At 46.2% G+C, this 14068-nt stretch overlaps 1 protein-coding gene across 1 annotated transcript in view; it reads left to right on the forward strand.

The window, feature by feature from the left end:
• The first annotated feature begins 1622 nt into the window (after positions 1–1622).
• Positions 1623–14068, forward strand: part of DENND4A (DENN domain containing 4A) — a 306249-nt gene continuing 293803 nt past the window's right edge. Inside the window, exon 1 of the mRNA XM_082255258.1 lies at positions 1623–1745. Coding sequence (XP_082111384.1) covers positions 1729–1745 — 17 coding nt within the window. The 5' untranslated portion in view covers positions 1623–1728. The remainder of the gene's footprint in view (positions 1746–14068) is intronic.

Below are 14068 nucleotides of genomic sequence, written 5' to 3' on the forward strand. Positions count from 1 at the left end.
GCTATTTTTCTTCCTTCTTATGTATATTGGGGATGGAGGTGGATCACTGGCAGTGTCAGACCCTGTTTCCTTGTTCCCAAGGGGAGGGGGGGGGGTGGAGACAGATAATCAGAAGTTCCACTTTTGAGTGGAACTCCGCTTTAAGATAAAAAAAACCTCCTGACTTTACAGTCACTTTAACCACTTGCCGACTGCCGCACTACTATATACTGCGGCAGTCAGCCCCCTACAGGCAAAGTGACATACCGCTACGTCACTCGCCCACGAGCCTGTAGGGGACGAGCGAGTGCCTCGCTCGTTCCTTGCCATCCCCGCGTGTGTGACTGGCGGCTCCGATGTCCGCCGGCCACTCGCGATCTCCCTCAGGAGAGGGAGAAAGACAGACGGCTGATGTAAACACAGCCGTCTGTCATTCTCCCTTAGATCATGACAGAGGCTATGCGATCCTGCTATGTAGGATCGTATGTCTCTGTGATAATCTAATAAGCCACGCCCCCTGACAGTTAGAATCATGTCCCTAGGGACAGACTTAACCCCTTGATCACCAATAAAGTTAACCCCTTCCCTGCCAGTGTCATTTTGACAGTAACAGTGCATATTTATAGCACTTATTACTCTAGTAATGTCACTGGTACTCCCAAAAGTGTCAAAAATGTCAGTCAGGGGTCCGATCTGTCCGCCGCAATGTCGCAGTCCCGCAAACAAAATCGCAGATCGCCGCCATTACTCGTTAAAAAAAACCCAACAAAAATTGCAAAAATCTTTCCCTTAGTTAGTAAACGCAATAACTTTTGCGCAAACCAATCAAAATATGCTTTTTGCGATTTTTTTTTACCAAACATATGTAGCATAAAACAAATTTCCCTAAAATGTTAAAAAATTTTGATTTTTACATTTTTTTTGGGGGAATTTTATATAAAAAAATGTGAAAAATATTGTTTTTTTTTGCAAAATTTACGCAGTTCTTTTGTTTATTGCGCATGATCAAAAAATCGCACAGGTGATCAAATACCACCAAAAGAAAGCTCTGTTTGTGGGAAAAAAAGGACGTCAAATTCGTTTAGGTACGGCGTCGCACGACCGCGCAATTGTCTGTTAAAGTCACGCAGTGCTGAATCGCAAAATAGGCCCTGGTCAGGAAGGGGGTAAAATCTTCTGGGGCTTAAGTGGTTAAGATTAAAAAAACCTCCTGACTTTACAATCACTTTAAATTAAAAATGAATTATGTTAATTTACTCCAAATTAGATGACGGGCACCTAAGCTTCTGAAGATGGCTTGTCATTCTCAGCTTCCTATCAGCCTCTTTGACTTTGTAGCCAAGCACTTTTTTCTATGGAGTAATAATAATCCCACAACATGGAATTCTTCAGCTGTTTGAACCTCGGCCTCTTTCCTGCCAGCACCTGGTTAAGAGTTTTAGCAGCTGTTCCTTTTTTTGTTTTCCAAGAAGAACATTCCTTAGACCTGGAAAGGAACCAGCCCAGCGAGGACCAAGAACATTGGCCAAGAACATGAGCAGAAAGTGGCATGTCTGTGTGACTTCCTCCACCTCCCCACTGTAATCTCAGCATGTTACAAAGACCCGGTGCGTGTTCTAAAAACCACAGGGTTTCCCCATCACAATGCTAGTCAGAAAACCAGTGAGAACCAGTGACACAAGCATCTCATTCAGTGCTGGCTCATTAGGAGAAGCTGATCACTGCACAGAGCACGTTCAAGACTGAAGGATGTCTCCTATGGAAAGGTAATTCAATATTCATTCATATCTAATTGCTAATGTCTTCTGCAACTTCATTGAAATTTCCTGTTAAAGGATTGTGTGCATCGGTTTCAACAAAAGACTTCTCTTTTTTTGCTGCTTTCCGAGAAGCATGTGTGTGTGTGTTCTGAAGGTGCATGGAGGCAAAAAGACTCAGCCCCCGTTTACGCTGGTGCAACTTGTCATGCACTTTGACAGTTCCAAATCGCATGACAAGTTGCACCCAGTTACTGGCAATAGAAATAGAAATATCTCATGCTGCAGGGATTATGGAAAAAGGTTCCTGCACAAATATTTACCGATTTCATTGCGACTTGCATAAACTGATTTTAAATCAAGAGCCCATTCACACTGCCGCGACTTGTCAGGCGACTTGTGAGCCTGACAAGTCGCGGTCGGTCACGGTCCATTGAGTAGTACAGGAGCCGTTCTAATAGGAGCAACACAAGTCACTCCGACTTAGAAAAAAGGTCCTGTACTACTTTGGGGCGACCTGGGAGCGACTTGCATAGATTTCCATTATGTGAAGTCCCTGCAAGTAGCGCCGAAGTCGCGGTGCACAGCGGTGCACGCGACTTCACAGGTCGCCCCCCGAAGTCGGATCGCCTCAGTGTGAACCGGCTCTAAGTCACAAGCCGCAATTAAATCGGCAGTGCAAATCACACTGATGTGCAGCTTTGAAATCGCACTAAAGTAGCCGCACCATGTGAACCGAGGGCTTAACCACTTCCGGACCGGAAGATTTTCCCCCTTAATGACCAGGCCATATTTTGCGATTCGGCACTGCGTTACTTTAGCGGAAAATTGCACGGTCGTGCGACGCTGTACCTAAATAAAATTGATGTCCTTTTTTTCCCCACAAATAGAGCTTTCTTTTGGTATTATTTGATCATCTGTGCGATTTTTTATTTATTGCGCTGTAAACAAAAAAAGAGCGACAATTCTGAAAAAAAAAAATATATATATATTTTTCACGTTCTGCTATAAAAAATTCACAAAAAAAAAAATGTAAAAATCAAATTTTTTAACATTTTAGGCCAATTTGATTTCTGCTACATATTTTTGATAAAAAATTGCAATAAGCGTATTTTGATTGGTTTGTGTAAAAGTTGTTGCGTCTACTAACTACGCGAAAGATTTATGTCATTTTTATTGTTTTTTTTTAACTAGTAATGGCGGCGATCTGCGATTTTTTTTTTTTGCGGGACTGCGACATTGCGGTGGACAGATCGGACCCCTAACTGACATTTTTGACACTTTTGGGGGGACCAGTGACATTACTACAGTAATCAGTGCTATAAATATGCACTGTTACTGTCAAAATGACTCTGGCTGGGAGGGGTTAACTTTATTGGTGATCAAGGGGTTAAGTGTGACCCTAGGGGCGTGATTCTAACTGTCAGGGGGGCGTGGCTTGTTAGATCATCACATAGACATATGATCCTATACAGCAGGATCACATAGCCTCTGTGATGATCCAAGGGAGAATGACAGACGGCTGTGTTTACATCAGCCGTCTGTCTTTCTCCCTCAGCTGCGGGAGATCGCGAGTGGCTGGCAGACATTGGAGCCGCCGGTCACTCACGCGGGGACATTAGGGAACGAGCGGGGGCGGGAGCGCGCCTCCGGCGACGCGCGCTCGCCCGCAATAGGCTCGTGGGCGAGTGACGTACAGGTACGTCACTTTGCCCAGGAGGGGCTGACCGCCGCAGTATATGTACTTGCGGCGGTCGGCAAGTGGTTAAGGTAAAGCTAAAGGAAGTTGAACAAGAAAATTGTAGAATGTATGGCCAGCCTAAATCTAAAGGAAAAAATCTAAAGACAATTGTATAGTGTGTATCTAGCTTAAAGGGCCATACACACTATACAATTGTCTTTAGATTTTTTCCTTTAGATTTACCAAAACCATATAATATGAGGACAAATCTAAACACTTTCAATTTGTATGCAATCAAGTCGGCCCTTGCACTACATAATTGAAGGTAAAGCCCCGTACACACGTACCGATTGTCGGCCGTAAATATTCGGCCACCGAACGATCGGCCGATTGTCGGCTTGTTAGTATGATGCTTCCGACAGCGACTTTTCGGCCGAACAGAATCGGGTGTGCAGGCTATAAAATTTTTGTTGGCCGTCACCAGAACGGCCGATTGTTCGCCAGTCAGTACAGGATTCGGCCGACAAACAGCAGATTAGCAAGACTGAGCATGCTCAGAAAAGAAAAAACACACGGAAAGTTAAACATCACATGACATCACTTCTGCAGTCGGCTGTTGTTGGCCGACAAAATTCGTGTGCAGTCTTTTGCACTTTTCAGCTGACAGGACAGCACCGGACAAAAGACGGCCGATCGTTCGGCCGACATTCGGTACGTGTGTACGGGGCTTAAATCTAAAGGAAATCTAACAACAAAAGTTGTATAGTGTGTATCCAGCTTTAGTCTGCAGTGTTCAGGATTAAATATCACATGATTGTGTATCCTTCATGCAGTCTTCATCCGGCAATGACACGTCTGCGGCTAGTATGTGGTCACCATCGGCTTGCCGGAGCCAAATCTGGATAACACTCTGGAATGGTTTTGCCACTGTCCCTGTTTTCCATGGAGTGACCTAAGTTTTTGAAGTGATCTTCATTGATAAAACATGTCGATACTGGGCTGGTAGGAAGCGGAGAATGACAAGCCATCTTCAGAAGTTTAGGTGCCCATTGTCTAATTTGGAGTAAATTAACATAATTACATTTTAATTTAAAGTGATTGTAAAGTCAGGAGGTTTTTTATTTCGACCACTTCTGGACCAGGCCATTTTTTTGCGATTCGGCATTTTGTTTGCGATTCAGCGATACCACTTAAGCCCCGGAGGATTTGGCTGCTCAAAGACCAGGGCCTATTTTGTGATTCGGCACTGCGTGAATTTAACGGATAATTGCGCGGTCGTGCGACGCTGTACCCAAATAAAATCGATGTCTTTTTCCCCCACAAATAGAGCTTTCTTTTGGCGGTATTTGATCACCTGTGCGATTTTTATTTTCTACACTATAAACCAAAAAATGAGTGACAATTCTGAAAAAAACAAAACAATATTTTTCACTTTCTGCTATATAACATTCCCAATACAAAAAAGGTAAAAATCTAATTTTTTCATCCTTATAGGCCAATTTGTATTCTGCTACATATTTTTGGTTAAAAAAATCCCAATAAGTGTATTTTGATTGGTTTGCGCAAAAGTTATCGTGTCTACAAACTAGGGGAAAGATTTATGTCATTTTTATTTTTTTTACTAGTAATGGTGGCAATCAGCAATTTTTAGCGGGACTGCGACATTGTGGCGGACAGATTGAACCCCTAACTGACATTTTTGACACTTTTGGTGAGACCAGTGACATTACTGCAGTAATCAGTGCTAAAAATATGCACTGTCACTGTAATAATGACACTGACAAGGAAGGGGTTAATCCAGGGGTGATCAATGGGTTCAATGTGAGCCTAGGGAGTGCTTTCTAACTGTATAGGGGGATGGACTTGTGGAATCAACATAGAGATCTGTGTTCCTAAATAGGAGGATCACAGGCGCTCTGTGTTCATTCCAGAGGGAACAACGGTCTGCTGTGTTTACAACAGCAGACCGTCGTTCTTTCTCCGTGGGGATCGATCACAGGTGCCCGGCGGGAAATCGCGGCCGCCGGCCCCGTGGAACGGCTTCTCCACTTCCTGATGGGGTCCCCCAGCAGCGCTCCCGCAAACCGCCATTATGTTCGATGCTTGTTATATTTGGTTTTAAATACGAGTGTCATTTTTTTAAATAAAAAAAAAAAAAAAGCTTGTGGTTGGAAGTAATACACTATTGGAGGCTGTCTTGTTCTTTTTTTCTGCATATGCTTCTTCAAATGAGAATTAAAGGAATGAGGAATGTGAAGATTTGGTTTTGAATTTTCGGAATGGAGTTGAACAACTTTTTAAAGCGCTAATGACACTCATGAGAACGAATGGCAATTAGGTCCAATGAGTGTTACCCAAAAGGAAGCGGGACACATTTTTGGCTCTTTCGTGGTGGATTCAAGGTGCAACCGTTTCAGCACGAATTAGATCTGCATGATTAATCAGTAAAAGATCACAAACTTCATTTAACCCCCCACACTATCTTAATCCGGCATTTCCATGATTCATGTAACAAGTGCAGAGCAGTTCCCTGCTCACAGCTGTCAAAAAAAAAAAAAAAAAAGCAGCAGGCAATGTTTATTAACAACATTTCTCAGCACTGCAAGAGACAGATAAAAAGAAACATTGTATCTTCTTATCTGTCCTTCTGTTTATTCATTTACAAATCAAAGGGATGAACTTTGGTCTGCAAATAAAGTCAGTTTAACCACTCTACTACCGCTCACAGTAATACTACTGCGGCAGAGTGGCTCGTTCCCGTCCAGCCACGTAGTATTAACGTGACTGGACTCCTCCCCTTCTGGGCGGCGCTTGCGCGCCGCCGGAGGCTCGCTCCCGCTGTTTTCATTCACAGCGGGAGTCGGGCCAGGGGAGGAGCAGCGGCGATCGCCGCTGCTCTTACCCGATCGTCGGGGATCGAGTCTGGAGATCCGCCCGCTGTGTGTAAACACAGCGGGCGGATCTCCATAGTGACAGGGAGTGACAGATCGGACTGTTCAGCCTAGCTGGACATCCGATCTGTCCATGAATCACATAGTCACCTCCCCCCCTACACGTCAGTAAGCACCAGGCATACATTAACCCCTCCCTCTCCAATAAAATTAACCCCTTCCCTGCCAGTGTCATTTTTACAGTAACAGTGCATATATATAGCACTGATTACTGCAGTAATGTCACTGGTACCCCCAAAAGTGTCAAAAATGTCAGTCAGGGGTCCGGTCTGTCCGCCGCAATGTCGCAGTCCCGCAAAAAAAATCGCAGATCGCCGCCATTACGCGTTAAAAAAAAAACACCAAAAATGACAGAAATCTTTCCCTTTGTTAGTAAACGCAATAACTTTTGCGCAAACCAATCAAAATACGCTTATTGCGATTTTTTTTACCAAACATATGTAGCATAAAACAAATTGGCCAAAAACTTTTAAAAAAATTGGTTTTTACATCTTTTTTGGGGGGAATTTCATATAAAAAAATGTGAAAAATATTGTTATTTTTTCAAAATAAACGCTCTTTTTTTGTTTATAGCGCAAAAAGTAAAAATCGCACAGGTGATCAAATACCACCAAAAGAAAGCTCTGTTTGTGGGAAAAAAAGGACGTAAATTTCGTTTGGGTACGGCGTCGCACGACCGCGCAATTGTCAGTTGAAGTCGCACAGCGCCGAATCGCAAAAAGTGGCCTGGACGGAAGACAGCAAAATCCTCCGGTTGTAAAGTGGTTAAGAGTCGGTCCACACTAAGGCGACACGACTCTGTACTACTTCGGGAGCGACTTGCAGGGTCTTCACATAATGGAAGTCTATGCAAGTCGGACTTGTGTCGCTCCTATTAGAACGGGTCCTGTAGCGGATAATGGACCGTGAGGGAACGCGAGCAGCTTCATTTTCTTTCTTTGAAACATATTGAGAGTTTCCTTGGCTTTGTGTTTGGGATCATTGTCTTGCTGAAATGTCCGCCTTTGTTTCATCTTCATCATCCTGTAATGCCCAGTACACACGATCCGAAAATCGGGCGACGTTCCATCCGTTATTTTTCGTATTCTAGCAGCTCTCAATAATATTCGCTAACGGGAGAGGTTACTCACGATACGAATTTTCTCGGACGATAATTCTTAGCTTCCGGTATGCGTAACCACGCTGTAGCGTGTGAGGGGAAAATGATGTCTACTGCTCATGCGCTGTCTACTGCTCACCATTTTTTTTGGACGAACAACATACTGATAATACGATTATCGTACGATGTGTTATAATACGATCAAAATTTTTATGCTTGCAAGACCGGATAATATCGGGTGAACTGTCGTGATCGCCTCTCGTAAGCTGTGTACTAACGATCCGATTATCGTCCGATCCTTTCACAAGCGTTAATTTTTGTCCGATTTTCGGATCGTGTGTACGGGCCATTAGATGGCAGCAGATTTTAATCAAGAAGGTCTTGGTATATTTTTCCATTCATCCTTCCTTCACTGATGCAAAGTCTGCCAGTACCTTATGCTGAAAAACACCCCCACCAGTGCTGTATTTTGGCCTAGGCCAAGAAGGCCCAGGCCTAGGGCGGCACTTTGCAAGGGTGCAGCAAAATAGCCAGCCCCGCCTCCATCTGTGACTGTATTGGCCACTGGTTGCTAGAGCCGCCTGGCGTCGAGCAACCAGTGACGTCATAGCTGTGACTCCCTAGCCCTGCCTATAATTCATAGTGGAGGAGGATTTAACTTCCTCCTTCTCCGCACCTAGTGCTCGTGGGGCCAAAAGAGTCCCACCAGTCTGGTGACAGCAACGGAGCAAAATCCGCCAATCCACTGCCGACAGCAGCCGCTGCTGCTGCTGAGCTGCGGCGTCTTAACACACACCAAGCAGGCAGCCACCCGACCCTGGAGGACCGAGAGCCCGGGCGGGAGAAGACCTCCACTGCCACAGAACCAGCCTGACCTGAACAGCAGTGGGGGCATGATCCCTGGCGCCTCCCAGAGCCCACACTCCTTCTCAAACCTCCTCTCCGGTCCCAGCTAGGACATCAACAGGAAGACAGGCTGACCGAGGGCCCAGAGGACAAGGACTGGCGGAAGGTAGGTACATCACACACATACCCCCAGATAGGTGGGGCACAGGAGGGACTGCAGGCAGGGCTATGGGGTCTCCCACTCCTTCTCTTCCCCTCCTCTCGTGCTCTCTCTCTCTCTTCCCCTCCTCTCGCACTCTCTCTCTCTTCCCTTCCTCTCATGCTCTTTCTCTCTCTCATTCCCCTCCTCTCGCGCTCTCTCTCATCCCCTCCTCTCGCGCTCTCTCTCATCCCCTCCTCTCGCGCTATCTCTCTCTCTTCCCCTCCTCTCGTGCTCTTTCTCTCTCTCATCCCCTTCTCTCGCGCTCTCTCTCATCCCCTTCTCTCGCGCTCTCTCTCATCCCCCTCCTCTCGTGCTCTCTCTCATCCCCCTCCTCTCGCGCTCTCTCTCATCCCCTCCTCTCGCGCTATCTCTCTCATCCCCTCCTCTCGTGCTCTCGCTCTCTCCTCATCCCCTTCTCTCGCGCTCTCTCTCATCCCCCTCCTCTCGCGCTCTCTCTCTCTCTCATCCCCCTCCTCTCGTGCTCTCTCTCTCATCCCCCTCCTCTCGCGCTCTCTCTCTCTAATCCCTTCCTCTTGTGCTCTCTCTTCCCCTCCTCTCGTGCTCTCTCTCTCATCCCCTCCTCTCGTGCTTTCTCTTCCCCTCCTCTCGTGCTCTCTCTTCCCCTCCTCTCGTGCTCTCTCTCTCTCATCCCCTCCTCTCGCGCTCTCTCTTTCTCATCCCCTCCTCTTGCGCTCTTTCTTTCTCATCCCCTCCTCTTGCGCTCTTTCTCTCATCCCCTCCTCTCGAGCTCTTCCTCTCTCATCCCCTCCTCTTGCGCTCTCTCTCTCACCCCCTCCTCTCGCGCTCTCTCTTTCATCCCCTCCATTCCGGCTATCTCTCTCTCTTCCCCCTCCTCTCATGCTCTTTCTCTCATCCCCTCCTCTCGTGCTCTCTCTACCTCATCCCCTCCTCTCGCGCTCTCTCTCTTCTCCTCCTCTCGCGCGCCATCTCTCTCTTTCTACCCCTCCTCTCGCGCTCTCTCTCTCATCCCCTCCTCTCGCGCGCCATCTCTCTCTTTCTACCCCTCCTCTCGCGCTCTCTCTCATCCCCTCCTCTCACGCTCTCTCACTCTCATCCCCTCCTCTCACGCTCTCTCTCATCCCCTCCTTGCTCTCTCTCTTATCCCCTCCTCTCGCGCTCTCTCTCTGTCATCCCCTCCTTGCTCTCTCTCTCATCCCCTCCTCTCTCTCATCCCCTCCTTGCTCTCTCTCTCTCTCATCCCCTCCTCTCGCGCTCTCTCTCTCTCTCTCTCATCCCCTCCTCTCGCGCTCTCTCTCTCTCTCATCCCCTCCTCTCACGCTCTCTCTCTCTCTCATCCCCTCCTTGCTCTCTCTCTCATCCCCTCCTTGCTCTCTCTCTCATCCCCATCCTCTCTCATTCCCACCCCCTCTCGTGAGATCTCAGAGATTCTTGCTGGGACTTGTAGTCCTTCAATTCTGGAGGGAGTCACATCCGTTAAACAGGAAGGGGTGGGGCAAATTTACATAGGAGGGGGTCGCTCAATTTTAGTCTTGCCAAGGGCAGCACAAAACCAAAATACACTACTGACCCCCACACCATGATGTTTCCACCTCCAAACTTCACTGTTGGTATGGAGGTGTTTTTGGGGTGATGTGCCATGTGACCTCCAAACATGATGGGGTGAGTTCAATTTTGGTCTCACCTAAGCAGACTATATTCTCCCAGTATTTCTCAGGCTTGTCTAAATGTTGTGCAGCAAACCTTAAACGGGCTTCAAAATGCTTTTTCTTCAGCAATGGAGTCTTGTGTGGTGAGGAGCATACAGGCCATGGTGGCTGAGTGTATTACTTATTGTTTCCTACCACACAATTGTATCTGCTAATTCCAGGTCTGTCTCAAGCTCTCCACAAGTGGTCCTTGGCTCTTGGACAACTCTTCTGATAATTATTTTCACTCCTCTGTCAGAAATCTTGCGAGGAGCACCTGGTTTTGGCAGGTTTATGGTAAAATGATGTGCTTTCCACTTCTGGATTATGGCCCCAACAGTGCTCACTGGAACATTCAGAAGTTTAGAAATCTTTCTGTAACCAGTGCCATCAGTATGTTTTGCAACAATAAGGTTGCAAAGGTCTTTAGAGAGCTCTTTGCTTTTACCCATCATGAGAGGTTTCTTGTGTGACACATTGGTAATGAGACGCCTTTTTATAGGCCATGAGTTCAGACTGAATCAGCTGATATTAATTTGCACTGACAAGGAGCAGGATTGCTTTTTAATTGATGATAGTTTTTAGCTGGTGTCTTGGCTTTCCAGGTCTTTTTGCACCTCCCTTTCTTCGTGTTCAATACTTTTTTTCCTGTGTCATTCCATTTTATGACACAGAACCTTAATTTCTGAACCTACTTCTTTTAATGTCTTTGTATGTATGGGTGGCATGGGTTGTTACCGAGGTGGTGAACATTTCACGACATTAGCACCTTTAGAAATACATTTGATGTCTTTGATAACGCCCAGAATAGGCGGGCGAAACGCGTCGACGCACTTCCAGGCAGAGGAGCATCACACAACGTCACTTCCTGGAACCACCGTGGAACGCACACCGGCAGCGTACGCGGAAGTGGGATGACTAGTAGTGATTGCTAAAAACCAATGCTGATTACAACTCTACGCTTGTGAGTAATATTCTTTTATTTATGAAATAAAAACACCTACAGGCTTCACTATGTTTGGCTCCTTCCCCTTCTTTTAATACATGGTCGTGGAGAAAGTGGAGAGGAGCCATTATAGAGATATTCTTAGAGGCTGTGCTGGATCCATCCATCCATCCATCCAGGGGATATTGTCTCAGCTTAAGGCTTATTTTTATCCTTGATTTGGTGAGTGCGTCCCCATAGGGGGTTTTCTTCCTGAGAGCACTTCGGCACTTATGTGGATCACCTGAGCACCTTTTCAGCACTTTAGTCCTATTTAATGGAACTATCTTGGACTGCACTTTAATTCAATATCTTTTGCACTACTGCATATGGTTGCACTATGGACAATTTATGATTGCACTTTATTTATGCACCTTAACCACTTGCCGACTGCGCACAGTATATTTACTGCGGCAGTCGGCCCCGGCCAGGCAGAGTGACGTAGGTCTACGTCGCTCGCCTGTCACTCCTTCTAGAGCCAATAGCGGGCAAGCGCGTGCCCGCCGAGGCGCCGCGCCCGCCTCGGCTCGTTCCCGGAGGAGTGCGGGAGTGTGACTGGCGGACCCGATGTCCACCGGTCACACTATGATCGCCGGTACAGCGGGAGAAAGACAGAGCGGTTTATGTAAACAAGCCGCCTGTCAGTTCTCCCTGTGTAAAAATGAAGATCAGACGGTTCTACTATGTAGAACCGTTGATCTTTTTTTTTACACCAATAGGAATGTCCCACTAAAGTTAGAAGCACGCCCCTAGGACACACTTAACCCCTCCCTGTCCAATACAGTTAACCCCTTCCCTGCCAGTGTCATTTTTGCAGTAACAGTGCATATATATAGCACTGATTACTGCAGTAATGTCACTGGTACCCCCAAAAGTGTCAAAAATGTCAGTCAAGGGTCCGATCTGTCCGCCGCAATGTCGCAGTACCGCAAAAAAAATCGCAGATCGCCGCCATTACTCGTTAAAAAAAAAACACCAAAAATGACAAAAATCTTTCCCTTTGTTAGTAAACACGATAACTTTTGCGCAAACAAATCAAAATACGCTTTTTGCGATTTTTTTTACCAAACATAGGTAGCGTAAAACAAATTGGCCGAAAATGTTAAAAAAATTAGATTTTTACATTTTTTTGGGGGGGAATTTCATATAAAAAAAGTGAAAAATATTGTTATTTTTGCAAAAATTACGCTCTTTTTTTGTTTATAGCGCGTGATCAAAAAATCGCACAGGTGATCAAATACCACCAAAAGAAAGCTCTGTTTGTGGGAAAAAAAGGATGTAAAATTCGTTTAGGTACAGCGCCGCACGACCGCGCAATTGTCCGTTAAAGTCACGCAGTAAAAAATCGCAAAAAACCCCCTGGTCTTTTAGCAGGAAAATCCTCCGGTGGTAAAGTGGTTAAATATATGAATCTTGTATTTATTGATCACATTATAGACTTTATTTTGTATATATATATTTTTTGATTACATTATACACAGGATTGATTTATGAATAATCACATCATATACATTTACTGTATATACCTGTTAGCGCTGCCTTTTGATTGATTTTAGTTTATTCTGGTTTTTTACCCAGTGAGTAGCAGCTTCAGGACATATACCTTTTTATTTACATTTATTTATACTCTTTTAGCGCGGGTTTTAATAATTTCGTGTTACGCGTTAGAAATACATTTACCTAGAAAAATGGTTCAATAATTATTACTCACTGCACATGGACTTTACCTTTAAGGACGTATTTCTCTATTGATTTTCATTTTTTATTGATTTGTAGAATGACTTGCTGCTTGCTCTGCTGTGGAGTATTATTAGCGTATCACTGATGGTTATTTCACCTTTTTTCATATATTTAGTTTTACTTTCTCTTTTTTGTAAGGTGTTAGAGGTTAAAGGTTATGGTCTAATTTATTTACTTATTATTAATTTATTTTGTTAAATTAGGGGTTAAATCGAAGCTCCACCCAAAAGGGAAAGCTCCACTTGTTCGCTTCCTCCCCTGCCCCATTTGTCACCTTTCAGGGGGGAGTGGGGGTGCCTGTTTTTGACAGATACCCGCCCCCCACTTCTGGGTGATTCACCGTGGCAAAGTCCTCCTCCTTTCCCTGCCACCAGGCCATTCACAAAGCGCAGCGCGCTCCGCGCATGCGCAGGGGGCCACCAGCTGTGTGCCAATAACTTCTACAAGATATGGAGCCCCAAGGATGGGGGATTTGAGATCCCCGGATCCCTGGACAGGGAAGTGTCTATATATTTTTTTTTCAGTCAATAGGTGCAGGAACTCCCCCTTTCCGAGTCACCCCTTGCCCCCTACCCACCCCCTGCAACATTCTTTGGTTCCACCCCCTACCCTCCTCAAAGTACCGGCCCTTTAGAGCAATGTTCCCCAACCCCGGACCGCGGACCGGTACCGGTCCGTGGATCAAACGGTACCGGGCCGCCCGAGGAACTTTAAATGGTTTCACTGTGGCAGCCGAGGCGCAGAGCATTGCGCCCCCCCCCGAGCCCGCACATTGTGTGACAATAGCAAATGAAAATTCGCTATTGTCACACTGATCATCCTCCTGGCCAATCAGGGAGCGGGTCCTCCCGCTTCCTGATTGGCCGAAAGGCAAACCCCACGCCATTGGCCGAGGAGGAGGCGCCACGGGAGGACTGAGGAGACGCGGGAAGCCGGGGAACTGAAGAGAAGTGAGGTAAGTACACGGACGGGTCTCGCGGGGGGAATGCTGGCGCTCTGCATTGAAAGGTGGCACACTGGCATCTCTACATTGAAAGGGGGCAATGCTGTGGCATCTCTACATTGAAAGGGGGCAATGCTGTGGCATCTCTACATTGAAAGGGGACAATGCTGTGGCACTCTGCATTTATTGGGGGCAATGCTGTGGCACTCTGCATTGAT

The sequence above is a fragment of the Pelophylax lessonae genome (genome assembly GCF_965119305.1).
Source record: "Pelophylax lessonae genome assembly, chromosome: 4".
Taxonomy (NCBI): Eukaryota; Metazoa; Chordata; class Amphibia; order Anura; family Ranidae; genus Pelophylax; species Pelophylax lessonae.